Raw genomic sequence first — 16,577 nt, 5'->3', positions numbered from 1 at the left:
CCATAAAATCATCTCTCAATGCAAATCAAACCAGCTATTAAACTAACTGGAATTACACCATGCCAATCTCTAGGTATGGTGAAGGTATGTGATGATTGGGGGGGGGGGGGGGGGGGTAGTTTAATTCCAAAGGCCAAGGGAACTTTATCAGGATGCATAGTGTTCTGATCCATGAAATAACTGGCCTTTAAAAATAAAAATCTGCCTGCCTCTATGGGAATTTAACATGGGGGGTGAATACTTATGCCCTCTGTATTTTAAGGAAGAACATTTATTTATTCACGATACATTATTCATTCACAAAGAAAACTGGTGTCCTTAAAAGGTTGGATTTTCCTGATTTTTTTTTAAATTAGGTCATTAAGATCAATTTCCAAAAGAGTTTTTTTTCTTTTTCTTTTTAATCAACTCTAGCCTGGGTGTGTAAACCTTCTCAAGCCACTGTAGATCGTTGTCACGCTAACGTTGCTTTTTTAAAGGCATAATTTGAAGATTTTTAACCGCTTTGTGTCATTGCAGTGCTGAGTGCGGAAGCAACAAAGTACAAATACTTTTGCACTTAAGTCGATTTTTCAGATATTTTGACTTTAGGACTACTTTACTGTTTATTTTGTTCCGACTTTTTACTTTTACTTCTTACATTTTTAACACAGATATTGGTACTTTCTACTTATTACATTTTACAAAATTGGCTCGTTACTTTAGTTTCAAATAATTTCACTGAAGTTACCGTATAATTTTGCATCATCAATACTGAATTTAATTTAATTGTGATGGAATCTACGTTGCACTTGACGCACCACTATTAAGATTAGTCATTTGCGGCAAATCATTGCAGCTTGATGGCGCTAACGTTAGCACATAGTAGTATGGACGGCGAGAGGACTGAGAATGAAGAAAACAGAGATCCTAGAGACTCAGAAGACAAGGCGAAGACATTAAAGGCTATAAAATTGAATAAGACGCCCCAAAATGTATGAAAGTAGAGATTTGTACTTGCCAAAGAGCGTTGTGTGGAATCAATCATCTTATTTTGGGGAATTAAAAAGAACATTGACATAGGAAAACGGGTCAATTTGACCCGAGGACAACATGAGGGTTTTGTTACTTTTACTTGAGTAAGTTAAATCAGTACTTCTACTTATACCAGAGTGTTTTTAAAACTAGTATCTGTACATCTACTTGAGTACGGGAAGTAAGTACTTTTACCATCTCTGTTGCAGTGTGGGTAGTATATGCAAGCAAACTGTGTTGGACTTCCAAATCCAAATAATCCCAGAAGCAAAATGCATCACCTCGTAGATGTTGCTGGTGGATTTTGCTGGTGGAGGTGGCGTGTAGCTTCTGTGTAGCTCCTGCAGGTCCGTCTCCCCACACTGCCATGACACAGAGCAGGTTGAAAATTGCTAAATTATCCCTTTTACCGCTTTGGCCTTACTGATCATTTAAATCCAAACCGCCTGCAGGTCAGATGTGGTCCTCATTGGTACACACTATGATCTCACCCAAAACAACTTGGTGACCTCAGACCCCAGCACACACACACACACACACCTGAACTCTCCTGACTGTCCTCTGGTCTACATGGAGAGGGGATTTCTCCACAAAAATAACTACTCTTGCCCCCGTGCAGCTTCTGTCCTTCCAATAAGTTTAGATGTAAATAGACCTATTAATCTTTAATAGGGCAACAACTGGTTACAATAATAGCAGCACTTTTGTGTTGCTATGTAAAGAGAAGTGGCGGGACATTTTCTCATGGAGAGGTCGTGGAAGATACACGCCATCTGCACTTGCTTTATTCCTCCTCCTCTATAAAGACGGAGAAAAGGGGGCTGTTGATGGCTCCATCCTTCAGATCCGAGTGTCATCACTGTCTGACAAGAATGCACCACTGACTGTGAGCATGAAGGCCTGGATAACACTTGAAATCACTGGATTGTAAAGCTGATTTTCAGGGGCATCTTTCTGCAAGGCAGCTTCACATTTTGTACGTCTCTGCATTCATGTGTTCTGCAACCATCCAGCATTTTTGTTTTTATTAGCTGTACCTGGAATTGCCATGAACATAGTTGTCTTTACAGAGAGGCTGTAAAAGTACAGGTATGTACTATATTGCACTTTTAACTTGCTTTTAGACATTTAAACAGTGTGATGCAGCGACATAATGTTCAGGTACAAGGCTTCAGAAAAACAGCCATGTATGCATGACTCCGAATTAGCAATGACCCGGCACCGACGCACACACGGTGACGCGCGCGACGTTTCTACTGATCTGTCGCTTAGACGGTTGCTTTCCCTCTCTCCCTCTCTCTCTCTCTCTCTCTCTCTCTCTCTCTCTCTCTCTCTCTCTCTCTCTCTCTCTCTCCCTGGTGCAGTCGTGAGTCCTGCCGCGCTGACTGACTCGTCGTGCCAAGGCTGTCGTTCTCGTTGGTCGCTGCGCACTGTGCGCGCATAACGGCTTTTTTTTTTTGTTAAAACTGTGTTTACCAAAGTTCCGTTTTACAAACGCGGAAGATTTCTTGGAGGTAAAATTTACACAAACGACGCAGTAGCCTACAACCAGCAGCTCCGGCGAAGGTGGCGAGTGGGCGGCTGAACGCCAACGCCGTGCGTAATACTCGGGGAGCAGGTGGATGGAGAGGCTGGCGGGATGCAGCTTCGGAGCGGCTGGACACCTTATCCTCAGCTGAAGGACACCTTGACGCGATGGGCTTAAATATTAAGAGGGAGTGCTCAATTTTCAAACTAAAAGTAAGTGATGCTGTTGACATTATTTGGTATGAATGTGTTATCATCAAATATGTCCTCATAGAGGCATTACGGAGCGGACTTTGGCTTGTGTTTGCGCACAATGCAATCCTTTTTAGCTTTTTGTTGATTGAAAGTTGTTGTTTTTTTGCCATGAAGTACCTACACACTTAATTTTGTATATGGCACCCATATAAAAATCACCCAAATGAACTCAAACCAATCACATGAGCTTTATGCGCACTCTAATGTCTAGTTCTGGGTAGATACCAGCACAGCAGACATAACTGGAACAGGTGCAACCACAGAGGAGAAACAAGCAGAATTGTGCGAGTTGACAGGGGGAGTTGTTTTGGAAATATGTCAGGGACAATAAGGGGGTTTGTCTTTCAATAAGAAAGGCCAAATGGTGTTATGGCTTCGTCAGCCATTTCATGTCAAAGTGTCCATGTGAAGGAAGAAAAATCCACCTGCTCACTATTTGAGGAGAGTTTCAACTTGAATGAATGGAAGTGAGCTGGACAAGATGACACTCAATTCAATTCAATACTATTTCATTTATAGTACCATAACAAGAGTTATCTCAAGACACTTTCCACACAGAGTAGGTCTAGACCACACTCTATGAGCAAGCATTTAGTGAGGAAAACTTCCTTTTAAGCAGAAACCTTGGACAGACCAAGGCTCTTTGTGGGCGGCATCTATACAGTCATACAGATGTTAAAGAATCCATACTGCAGTTGATGTTTCTCCGACTCTCTGGGAGCCTATTAGACTTTTCCATTGCAATAGTTTTAATAGACTAATCAATAATGATAATGATAATCACCCTTTACTCTTAATAACATGACACAATTACCCTGCCTGATAATTAAACTCCAAGATGTAACCAAATGACACCAACACTTACACAGTAATTACCCTGCTTCCTGCCAGCAAATAACATTGTGAACCCTTTCATCAGTGGATGCATATTAAGTGCGGGTTGCTTTTCTGTGCACTTTACCCTGTATATCTCTCACACGCTCAACTATCACATGCACATAAGCACATACTTCATGTGTATAATGGAGCTCCGCCGAAATCTGTTTGCCAGGGCCAACAGAGATTCTTTTTGAGGATTTAGACTTTTGCACTTAAAGTAATACAATTGTGATGAAATCAAATCCCATTTTTAATGAGAGCTATGGTCAGAGAGAGGTGTAATTACACTATATTGTAGTTCCTCCAACAGTACCAGTCACATCAACCAGCATTCAAATCGTAAGGATTCTAATTTGAAAATTTGACTTCATTTGCGTCCAATACAATTCCTTTTCAGTTATGAGAACGCAGGGTGACGCATATAACTGCTCTTACAAAAAGGAAAGCTTCTACCGTAAGATAGCTTGTAGATCAGTTTGGCCTCAACAATTCTGTTATGAAGCTTAATAATAAGCAGAGTGGTTAGCAGCTCCCTCAACAAACTGAGGGTTAATGTGTGCACCCATTTGGAACTAGACAGACCACTGTTTCAGAGGTGAATGGCCACCAAAGGATTCCTATTGGCTAGATTTAGTTATCTATATTGCTGGAATTGGTTGACAAACCTAAAATACATCTCTTTTGACTGTAACGAGCATTTGTGGTCAGTTTTTAACATATTATAATATATATACTTATTTATTATGGAAAAACCTTTTGTAGATTTTTTATAATAGACACATCCTCAGTATTGCATGCACACACACATTCACCACACATAGACAGTAATTGTCACCAACAATTATCCCACAATAGCCCAGCGGTGTAGCACAAAGCGGATTGTCTAAAGCGGGCCCACTTGTGCCAACCACATGTGGGCTTTTTTAAGGTTAATTATAAAAAAAAAAAGCAAAGAAATGGAGAATATGTCCCTGATGACACCGCCAGGAAAGAGTGCGTGATCTTGCCACAGATCCAGAGCTGTTTGTCCCCGAGATCAATTGAATAAACATTTGTCTTCTGCAGCGCGGTGCCCTTGACGTGCTCTCGCTCAGGCGGACCATTTTGCATGTATGCATATGTGGGGGAGGCACACACACACAGACAGACAGACAGACACACACACACACAGCATTAGGGTCTGGACTGTGTTAGAAAGTGAGAAAAGACTAAGACCAGACGAGATCCAGCTGAAATTTTGACATTGGCACGAGTATGGCTCTAAAGTAAAGGTCGTGATTTTGTAGTCACACACGCCTGCCCATTTTTGAGAAATTTTAATAAACTGGACTCTTCACTGCACAACTGTGCAAATCATTGTCATGACTACAGCTGCAAAGATAAATCGATTAGTTATCAACTATTTAATGAATCGCTAAATGAATGGGTTGAGTAATGATTTCTGTAAAAATCTAATTTCTCTGATTCCAGCTTCTTAAATGTGAATATTCTGTAGATTCTTCACTCCTACGTAATATTGAGCATAATAAGAACTAAACATGTGAAAGACATACCTGCAGTATTCCCTATAGAGAATATTTTACATGTTAAGGCATGTAAGCAGTTATTTAAGTAGCGTTGCAACTGTTGCCATGGATTTTGAAAGACTTTTTATTATTTGTCAAAAGAAACTGTTTCTCATTCTGTTCCTCTCGCTCTCTCTCTCTCTCTCTCTCTCTCCTCTCTCCCCATAGATCAATCTTGCTAGTTTTTTTTGTTTCTCTACAGCTTCAATGTGATACATGTGATGGTTCCTCGTTAATGAAAATCTCCAGTCATCCCAATCCCCAGAGCCCCAAACACTTAGACCCCAAAGGGTCAAATTCCCATTACCCCAGGCTTATTTTAGAACTTGAAGACCCTTTACCCTGCTTTCAACAGTCTTGCATGGTAATATCAATGCTTTTAGACATGTTACATCCTAATCTCAAACTCAATAATATCTACCTTCTCCAAGCTCCTTTAACATCTCTCCCTACCATCTTTAGGAATGCGGAACCCTTTGACACCCTAAAACCTCTCAGCCATCATGGCCTTGGATCAGTGGCCCTTTCTCCCGACTGTCCCCAACATCTCCATCCCTGAGCCCCTCCTGTACGACAGCTACATGCAGGGGAATGAGTCCGACCTGGACCTGAACATCTCCAAGGCCAGGGAGCCTCACCAGGACAAGACCAGCTCAGTGGTCATCACCCTCATCTACTTCATAGTATGCGCCGTGGGCCTGTGCGGCAACGCCCTGGTCATATATGTCATCTTGCGATATGCCAAAATGAAGACGGTGACCAACATCTACATCCTGAACCTGGCGGTGGCTGATGTTCTGTGCATGATGAGCCTGCCGTTCATCGCCCTGCAGCTGACGCTGGTGCACTGGCCCTTTGGAGAGGTGCTGTGCAGGGTGATCATGACTGTCGGTAGGTGTAGAGCAGAAGGCTTATGGTGCACTTGAGAAAGCAGCAGCAGTTTTAATGGGCAAAGAAACCATTTTGGTTTCCTCAATTATCCTGAAATCATTGTCTGCTGTGGTTGCAATTGAAAGAAAACTCAATAAACATCTGTACTTTTTTAAGTATTAGGACTTCAGTTGCAAATAGATCTCAAGAGTGTGGTTCCGGAAGTGAAAGTCCAATTCATTTTCTCCACAAGGATTTTGATTATTAGCCATAATGTAAATAAGAACCATCAAAGGTAGACTTACCACAAGCTACGAGATTGTGAAACGAAGGTTTATGCTCCTGTAGATGCCACAAGTTTGTATGAAATCAACCATTTTTTTCATTTGCGATGTCCTGGAGAAATACCCCACTACACACTGAAGTGTAACAGCTGCGTCTCTGATTGGTGGAGCTCACTGTTACCATGGAAATGTTTACCGAACGGCTATAGCGAGCTGCTAGCCTGCTACCACTGAAGTCTATGGTCGTATTGTTGTTTTTAAAATGTTCTTTTTTGCCATATCAAATGTTTTATGGGAATAATTCATCTTGTAGCATGTTAGCTTGGTTTCAGGCTTAAAACTCTTTATGTAAGCATATTCTATGACATCAATAGTGCAATTGAACGGTTAATGTCACTTCCGGAACCAGAGCAGTTCAAAAGTGGGCGGTCACTGTTGCGCTCTATTAAAGACTATTGCTCAAAATATTACACATTTAAGTGTCATAAAAAGGTATAGTTTAACAATTTGGAAAATGCTCTTATTTTATTTAATTGTTCTGCCAAGCTAAACTAAGCTAAGCTAAGCTAAGCTTACTGTCTCCGGGTTGTAGCTTCATCTTTAAACAACAAACAATTGTCCTTCCCTCAATGCTGAGCTATTGCTTTAAGTGTATAGATTATACAGTAGATGCTGTATAGACTTTATCCGCAATTCAAACCGTGTTGGACAGCCCAGTTGTCTCACTTTAAGCCATTATCATACTTTATAAACCTCCTGTTTGAAAAAACAAACAAGCATAAGCAATAACTAATACATATTTTTATTTTATTCTTCCCTCTACCCTGTCCCAGACTCCCTCAATCAGTTCACGAGCATCTTCTGCCTGATGGTGATGAGCATCGATCGGTACTTCGCTGTGGTCCACCCTATTAAGTCCACGAAATGGCGGAAGCCCCGCGTGGCCAAACTTATTAACCTAACAGTGTGGTGTGTGTCCCTGTTAGTCATCCTACCTACTTTGATCTTTAGTGGCCTTAACAAGGTGCCAACATGTGGGATCCAGTGGCCAGAGCCCCAGGATGTCTATTACACAGCCTTCATAATCTATACTTTCTTCATTGGGTTCTGTCTGCCTCTGGCAGTCATATGCCTCTGCTACCTGCTCATCATAGTCAAGGTAAGAGCCCGCCTCCACATGTGGGACATATAATGCAAGATCATTTTAATTTTATTCATTCAGTTCAATAACGTGATTATTTCTGGCTACAGTACTAGAATGTTTCACACATCCAACCGTCACCAACATAGTGGACGATTTTTTGGCCATTTGAGTCATGTTTAATTCAGATTCCGATAAATGGCTCATTTTAAAATGTCCCTGTTGCAGAAGAATGTAGTTGACAACTTTGAAATGATGGACATTTTTGGCAGCACAGTTAACTAAGACATTTTTGCTTAGGCTAATATAATATATGTTACATATGAAAATCCACATCACGATTAATGGCGATATGTCAATATTAAATTTTACAGTATAGGACACAAGCTAACTAGCTATAACTGGAAGGCTTTCCAGGCTAGCTGGTGAATTCAACATTTTAATTTTACAGGAATTTGTTAACATTGTAATGGGAATCCTAATGAAATACACCAGATGGTAGGTCATTTCATAGAGACTCATACGGTAAAAGAAGTTTGTCAGGTTGGTTTCAATCGACAAAAACATGATTTGCTTTGACAGATTGTGATTACCGGAGCAATAAACTAGAAGGCTACTCGGAGAGAACAGACATCCACAAACACATTACTTATCACACAATGTTAATTCAGTGTGAATTTTCCCAGTCGGGAAGTCATTTTTCCGATTATTCTGACAACACATCACAACAAAACACCATATCTTGCAAATAAGTAAAAAAAAATAATAATTTGTGTATGTGTATCCTTGGCCAATGCTACACCTTTCCAACAAATTTGATTCAAATTGGGTCCATAGTTTTTCCATAGTCCGACCGAAAGGCCTAAAACATTAGACAGTTTTAATCAATAGTATATCAGCCAGTTAGCTCATGAAGTTACATGGTTGGTATGGACTTTATTGAAAATAAAACATGTCTACCACCTGGGGAGTTTGGGGTTTTAAAACGCCTCCATTTTGCAAATGTTTATGAATATCTGAGTGACTAAAATGTTTTAGTTCCCTCTGATAGCCATTGGCTTGGTCCAGGAACAGGGCTATGAGCTAGCTAGCACTTTGGTTGGTTACAAGTGTAACAATCCAGCCCTGAAAATGCTGAGAGGTGATTTTTTTATAATCTGTTTCCTAGGTTCTTAATGGGAATAGTTTGACATTTTGGTTAACACACTAATTTGCTTTCTTGCCATGGGTTAGATAAGAAAACGACTCATATAACTATTAAATTTGAAGCTAAAGCTAGAAGAGGGTTAGCTCCTTTTAGCAAAAGCACCTCTGAAGCTCACCAAAATTAGCCCGTTGTATATTGTTTGCTAAGGTCACTGTGCCCGGCCATGAAATTTCCAATATAACTTTACGTAAAACCCCAACTTGATGATTTTGCACTTTAGTTTGGGAACATATTGTTTATTAAGCTTTCAACAGAGCCGCTAGCTCTTTAGGCTAAGCTACGAAAGCGGTCTCCTGGTTGTAGCGTCATATTTAACAGAAAGATATTCGACTTGTGTCAATCTTCTCATCTCATTTTTGTCAAAAAAAAGTGTATATGCCAAAATGTCAACATTTAACTTTAAGATATTTTCTATGGCTCATAGTGTTAACACTGTGCTTTTATACTTTGAGATTGACAGTCCATTCCTTTGCCAGGTAAAGTCGTCTGGCATGCGGGTGGGTTCCAGCAAGCGCAAGCGTTCTGAGCGTAAGGTAACACGGATGGTGTCCATAGTGGTGGCGGTGTTTGTCCTCTGTTGGCTGCCTTTCTACATATTCAACGTCACCTCCGTCACCAGCTTTATCAACCCCACCTCTGCCGTGAAGAGCACCTTCGACTTTGTCGTGGTGCTGGGCTACGCCAACAGCTGCGCCAACCCCATTCTGTACGCTTTCCTGTCGGACAACTTTAAGAAGAGCTTTCAGAACGTCCTATGCCTGAAAAAGGTGGCAGGCCTGGACGAGATAGAGCGCAGCGACAGCAGGGCAGACAGGAGCAGGATGGTTAACGATGCTGTAATCAACGCCAACCTGGAGACTCACAATGCTGCCCTGCTGAATGGAGAGCTGCAAACCAGCATCTGAGCAGCGGCAGTCACATCCAAGGAGCCCAGAGACACAGACGAGCTGCCAGTATAGTGACCCCTGTTCAAAGGTGCAAGGGTTGGACGATGATATAATAACTGCTGCTCATGGACATCAACACATGGACAAAGTCTAGGTGAAAAATAAACAATTTCTTAAGGGAAAGTACACTGACTCCAGCACAAAACTCTTAATATTTTGGTTGAAATCTCTGTGAGTCGAAAAGGACTGGCTGAAGTGATTTTAAACACAGCAGAGACAAGTGATGTTAAACATAAATAGGAGTGCTATTAATACTTGCCATGGGTTCTATTGAGTTGTCAGACGTCATGGAGACTGAACCAAGATCAATGGATCGGAGAAGGGACTGTGGGTACAGGAGAAATACTGTTCACCCATGTTCAGAGAGAGAGCTAGACGGGATTGATCATCATCCAGGCTCTCGTTTTGAGAGCTATGAAGGGTTGGCATTGATTTCTTTGAACGTGGAAATGATGAAGAAGGCCGTCAAAAATTTCAGATGGAAACAGCCAGCACAGTAATCTATAGAGTCTTTAAAAAAAAAAAAAAAAAAAAATCACTAATCTTGAGCCAAAGGGGAAAAGATTCATGGTAATGTTTTATACATAGCAGCTGATTATCTTGGTCTTCTGTGATCACCAAGGCATATACATACATAACTACTTGTGAAGTGCTGTGTTTTGACAATGTAAGATGAGTGACATGTGACATATGTATTGTAGTCAAAGAGAGAAAGAGACAGGGAAAAGAGATACAGAGAGTAGGAATTAGAAAGGACTAAAGCTTGTGTATGATTAGTATCTACTGAGAACACAACACATGTACCGTAAAGGGAAAGCTTGAGATTTGGATACAGCTGACAGGAAGAGAGCAAGGCGTGTGTGGTGTGTGTGTGTGTGTGTGTGTGTGTGTGTGTGTGTGTGTGTGTGTGTGTGTGAGAGTCATTAAAAGAAACAGAATTTGAAACACCTCTATAATAAATTCAGACACAAAATAATTGTATACCACATACCACAAAAAGCTTACCATTAACCTGTCAAAGTAACTTGACTCAATGCATCCCACATCTCTCAGTGGCATTAGCTACACCAGATGACCAATAAAAAAAAAACAATAAGCAGGCAGCAGCTATAGATAAAAGTGCATACAACTCCATTTTATCACTCTTCATAATTAGTGGCTTCTTGAGGGGCACACAACTGTCAGAATGCCAGATTGATTAATAGAATAATCAATCAATCAATCAATGGAACATCATGGAGGTTCCCATGCATTATTATTTATTTTCTTGCCATGCTTGGGGTGAGGCAATGCTAGGCTGACATTTCACCACTTTGATCAATATTGAAATATCAAAACAACTTTTGGATGGACAGAGATACCAGACAGCATATTTGGTATGGACCACGGATGCGTAGACTGTATAAGTAGGGCCAAAACGACTCAATCGCCCCCTGGGGGCTGGCTGCAGTTTAGGTCATAAATCCCCCCCCCCCCCCTCCATGTTAGTGGATGGGAAATGGGCCAAAACTGCACATACATTTTTCTCAAAGATGTCATTTTAGGTAATTCTTAGCATGCTCATTTTCAAGTTTTTCTTTTTTTTTGTGAGTGCTACGAAAACGGGGTAAAAATCCTAATTGACAGCTGACTTGGACTCACAATTGGTTGGGTGGGTGGGTGTATGGGCGGGACCGCCCAATTACTGCAGCGCAGACTCTGGCTCCAAAATTACAAGATGGCAGCACCCATATCTGGGATATTTTGGCTTAACTTTTGTATAGTGGGAGGAAGTCTCCCATCCAGTCTATGGTATAGACATTCATTGTCCCCAGAGGATGACCCTTTATAACTTTGGTGATGCCTTAACTTACATGTAGCACCAACATTAGGTCTTTTTTAAAATTTTCCCAGCACTTTAAGACCAAATACCTGCAAAACTAATGCAATTCCCGTCACCGTTATCTGTACTTTGCTTACTGCTAATTGCTAATATGTTAGCATGCTAATATGCCACCTGATCAGTACCAGAAACCCAACTTGTTCAGGACCTATTTCCTGACCTATCACGTCTATCACGACCCTAATCATTCGATCAACGCCTAACCTTAATCATTTACCTGCATAGAACAAATCAGGTATTCGTTGATCAAAGATGCATACCGTAAATATTATATCTTATGAAATATCTGTATGTTTGTGTTGGCATTGTGAGCATGTTAGCATGCTGATGTTAGCATTGCACTCAAGTACAACCACAGAGCTGCTAGCATGACTTTAGACTATTAGCCGTTTAGAATTGAAATGTACATATTGTCCAAAAACGAAACAGCTCCAGTGAAGATATATGGTTCTTACATTTTTTAACTTCAACTTCCACAAATTAACATCATCATCAGGTATTATGAATTAACTATCTAGTTGATCAGCTAGATAAAACAATAGCGGTTTGCCTAGTTAAATGGTCTGAGTCCACTGAGCCACAGTAGAGCAAGAGTCAAATGTCACAATAACCTGGATTTGGAAACCTTATCACTCCCTTCATGCTAAATGAATTAGCCCACATCCAGAGCGGACATCTATTTCCGTTTTAGCTATCAGTCCCTTTTATCCTACGGACCTCCATGATGGAGCCACACCTAGTTGCCAGGAGATTTGTCAAAGTCTCTGTGGTAAGAAGGTCATCCGCCATATGCTGCGGTGTCAGTGTGGTGTATCAGTCAACGTAGAAGCCATCCATCAGTGCAATCAAAAGAGATGAGGGCTAGGCAAGGCTTGTCCCGGGTGGTTACCGCAGAAAATAATTTGTCATGGCAATGTGTTTCTGCCATCACCGCTGTAGCGGGGTCAGTCGTGTATTAACGCACAAGTCGAAATAGGAACACACTCTCAGAGACAAGTGTAGGAACAATTCCATAAGAAATATACTGTAAGACACAAGGAACTCTTTCCATTCATGTTGTTCACAATGTGTAACCCAGACATAAGTGCGTCACGTCCCTGACTGAGTAATGCATTAGATTACCAATTTTGCATATCTATGTCCAATAATGGGACACATCCAAAGGCTTTATAAATAAAACCCACAACCAGGACTTCAATTTGATTAGGGCTGCTACTAACGATTCATCTGGCGAATATTTTTTTGATTAATTGATTACTTGTTTGGTCTATAAAATGTCAGAAAATGGTAAAAAATGTCAATCAGTGATGTCCAAAGCCCTCAAATGTCTCTCCAATCGATGAACTGGTTATCAAAATTGTTGCAGATTCATTTAATAGTTGACAGCTCAGCTATTAAATTTGATTAATCTTTGCAGCTCTAAATTTGATCATCACATGTCAAAAACCTGTGATTGAAACTGAAACATGCTATATATGTTTCTGTGTCTTGATTTCCTTTCTGTGAATACTCTCCGAGACGTGGGTGTCCCACTGAGAAACCCATTTTACAATCTCACCTCTTACAGTCAAGGTATTTAGCGCATTCAAGCCTGAGGTTTAAGAACTATTCTCTCTCTCATCATCCACAGTAAATTACTTTTGTTTCTGTCCTATCCATTCATCTCCCTCTTTCGTTCATGCTCATTGCTGGGGAAGAATTACATGAGCACACTTTACAGCCACCCAAACTCAACTGAACCAGACCGGAGAAAACGCACCATGTCACTGTCTATTTGGGCATACTTAATGGAGTTGATGTACTTAACCCACCATTCTGGTGTTATGTAGTAGTTAATAAGATGGTTTGTGCCAAAACCAGTGTAAATGTAGCGCTAAAAGGACAGTTTAGGCAATGGGACGCTGTCTGTAGTCACTGCTTTCATTGTAATTTTTGGTTTGGGTTGACATGACTCTTTGTTCAATGGGCACAATTCAGTGCCAAATGTCAAACTGGCATTTGTCCAGATTTCTCTGGTTCCTGCCACTGTATAGTGTACAGATGAGATGAGAAAGAAGCGGAGGAATGGGAAACCTCTGCCTTCTTGCGCTCTGTTTCTTCTTTTGGAAACACAACTTATTTGCGAAGGGCTAGAACATGCACTCCAGGATGAGGATGCACCGTTCAATATTAACTCCATGTGTTTTGTGGTATCCTCTGCTTGTTCTTGCATGGGGAGGGTTGTGTATCCCACTTTCTGTGTTCCCTCACTAAGCAAAACCAGATTTGCACACTTACTGGCTGGCCACTGTTGTTTTTGCCAGATACAGTCTCAGAAAAAAAGTTACAGATATGTACCTGAGTTTGGGTTCAGCTTTAGCAACATCTTTGTAGAGTTTTAAGTTACGATCAGCAGCAACTAATGAGACATTCTTTTGGTTGAAGGAAGTGGGTTTTCAACACTACAGATTGCACATTAAAGCCAGATTTTAGCCCCGCTGGTTGTGATTTACATGCTTGTTGCTGACAGTGTACAGACATGGATATGTACTTTTCTGTGCAGTTACTTTTATCTATGTGCCTTGGAACTTGATATAAAATCATGTGATAACATCAATGTACAGCAAATCAACATTGTAACCTGTTTTTTCCCAAAAGCCAAACAACCAAAGGCCTTTGTACTATACAGACATGTTAGTAACCAAAACATACTGTAAATCATTTCTAGTAACATTTTCCCAGCTTACATAGCTTGTGTTTTGTGTGATATAATGTCGAAAGCAGATGTTTATTTGTGACTCTTTATTGTTGCATAGACTATAACGTGATCATTGATTGTATTGGACAGGCCAATGTACTCGTCTCTGCGATTAAAATGCAGGCCAGTTTCTGCTCCCATGGTCCACCTGTGTTTTAGTGTGCGAGTGGATGTGCAATGTAGCCTGTGTGTGGGTTTGTTTTAGTGTGGACTCACTTTGCAGCATGCAGTATGATTACTACTGGCTACTGTAAGTTATAACATAGAAAGTTCCTGGAAATGAAACTTGAAGGTAGAGAAAGAAACTATGCAAGTTCATGTGGGGTCAAGCCGGTTTGTTTGCGCCTTTTCTACTTAAAGATCTTTTCCACTGTGTATTTTCCCACAGGAATTCCTTGGAGGAGCTAGTTTTTCCTTGATATGTGAACATCATACCTAATACACAATGCTATATACAGATCATATCCAATGTGGGAGAGGCTGTGAACTCCAAAACACAGAACAGTAAATTTCACATAGCTCCAGGCTGGATAAAGATGGGAAGACCACTTGTTAATAGTTATTCAAAACTATACATTAGCCCTGAACGGCAAGGTGAAAAGAAATTGTGCACTTTTGGCCAAAACCTAAGTTTTTCACCTTGCCTTTCAGGGCTTCCATAAAACAGAAACGAAGACAAAATAAATATAAAGCAAACATCCCAAATAAAAAAAAAAACCAAAGGGTGAAAGACAGTATGTCGAAATGAATGCTAACAAGGCCCCCCAGGAAAGACAGGCGTGCCATTTTGTATCAAGTTGAAGCTGAAAATCTAAATCATCTCGTATGACGCGACAACATTTCAGATGCTGTTTTTTTTGGCTAAATGTAGATTAATTAGACATCCTCTGACACGTAGAAGTAGGTAACGCTCAAATTCAATACCTTCCCAGAGTGAGACTATGTAAAACAACACCTCATATATATCCTCTTATTCTCTCTCCCGCCTGAGTCGCCTCCATATGACTCACGACTACGAACGCTGTGCCAGTTCCACGGTGAAAACAAGTAAAGTGCTCTGTAATGAATGTCGTGCTTGGGGGTGTCTAAGTGTGGTGGTGGCAGGTGAGAGGATGGAAATGAGCCCATATTAGAAAATGAATTTTCTCATCCACCTCTAGCCAGCTGAATAGCAATTTAAATGTCAATGTAAAAAATATCAGCGCGGTCAACAATAGATGTATTACATGTGGGAGCGTGGCGCCGAAGCCTGGGTAGGGTGTGATCAAAAGAAAAATGACCTGTCAAACTAGTCCTGAAAAACCTTCTTTTTTTATTCTGTTGCATAATATTCACTCAAAGTAGAAGTTAAAGCAAGCAGGCCAATCTAGATTCAGCGTATGAATAACATTATGCAGCACAGCTCACATGAAGTCCAGCATCCGGTGTTTGTCCTGAACAGGATGTAAAGCCCAGCAGAGTTTCTGGGAAAAGTAGGCATTCTAAAGGAACTGAGGCTGAGTTCAAGTTCAAGTGAGACCCCGCCGAGCCAAGAAAAAGTCATGTTTTCAGCTTTAATTTTAATTTAATTTGAATCTGTTTATTGATCCCAATGGGGAAATTACAATTTACACTCTGTGTCCACACTTTGTTAGTTATCACACACAGTCCTGAACCACACACACACACACACACACACACACACACACACACACACACTCAGGATCTGTACATGCACTAATGGAGAGATGTCAGAGTGAGTGGGCTGCCAGCCGAACCACCGCCCTGAGCGGTCGGGGGGTACGGTGCCTTGCTCAAGAGGCAGGAGGTGAAGTGGCATCTCTCCAGCCACCAATCCACACTCCGTGCTTTTTGGTCCATACGGGGACTTGAACCAGTGACCCTCCGGTCCCCAACCCAACTCCCTACGGACTAAGCAAACTTCAAAACTAAACACCACCAAGGCTGATGTTCTCATGACTACAACGGATATCAATGGAGAACGAAAGTCGTCAGCTAGGAAACTACTAGAACTGTTGGGTCCTTGTAAATTCTGGAGTATGGTCTAGAGTCTAGACCTATTCTATCTGTAAAGTGTCTTGATACAACTCTTGTTATGAATTGATGCTATAAATAAAAAAGGAATAAATTGAAATTGAGCAAGAAAAACCCAAACAAAAAGACAAAACTTCAAATTAAAACCACCATAAAGCTGAATAAAGATGAATGGAACAGCATATTTGGGAAATGAAGCTCTGTAGGTTCATCCCCAGGGACCAGTTTCACATAC

General features: G+C 40.9%; 1 protein-coding gene across 3 annotated transcripts; it reads left to right on the top strand.

The window, feature by feature from the left end:
* Positions 1-2,387: 2,387 nt before the first annotated feature.
* LOC116670932 (somatostatin receptor type 2) lies at positions 2,388-14,453 on the top strand. 3 transcript variants are annotated; one of them, XR_004327155.1, is made up of 6 exons: positions 2,389-2,754; positions 5,409-5,604; positions 5,703-6,131; positions 7,228-7,553; positions 9,219-10,552; positions 10,608-14,453. XR_004327155.1 is itself a non-coding variant. In XM_032501657.1 (4 exons), exons 2-4 carry the CDS (start codon positions 5,744-5,746, stop codon positions 9,645-9,647), a joined length of 1,143 nt encoding a protein of 380 aa, XP_032357548.1. In that variant the 5' UTR covers positions 2,388-2,754; positions 5,409-5,743; the 3' UTR covers positions 9,648-14,453. The 3 variants fall into 3 exon arrangements, 1 of the variants encoding a protein (XP_032357548.1); XR_004327156.1 differs by lacking the exon at positions 5,409-5,604 and having other exon boundaries at positions 2,388-2,754; XM_032501657.1 differs by having other exon boundaries at positions 2,388-2,754; positions 5,409-6,131; positions 9,219-14,453.
* The last annotated feature ends 2,124 nt before the right edge of the window (positions 14,454-16,577 follow it).

This window comes from Etheostoma spectabile, chromosome 21 (genome assembly GCF_008692095.1).
Source record: "Etheostoma spectabile isolate EspeVRDwgs_2016 chromosome 21, UIUC_Espe_1.0, whole genome shotgun sequence".
In the NCBI taxonomy this organism is placed as follows: Eukaryota; Metazoa; Chordata; class Actinopteri; order Perciformes; family Percidae; genus Etheostoma; species Etheostoma spectabile.
The sequence above is the reverse complement of the archived record's forward strand: the minus strand, read 5'-3'. Positions and strand labels throughout refer to the sequence as shown.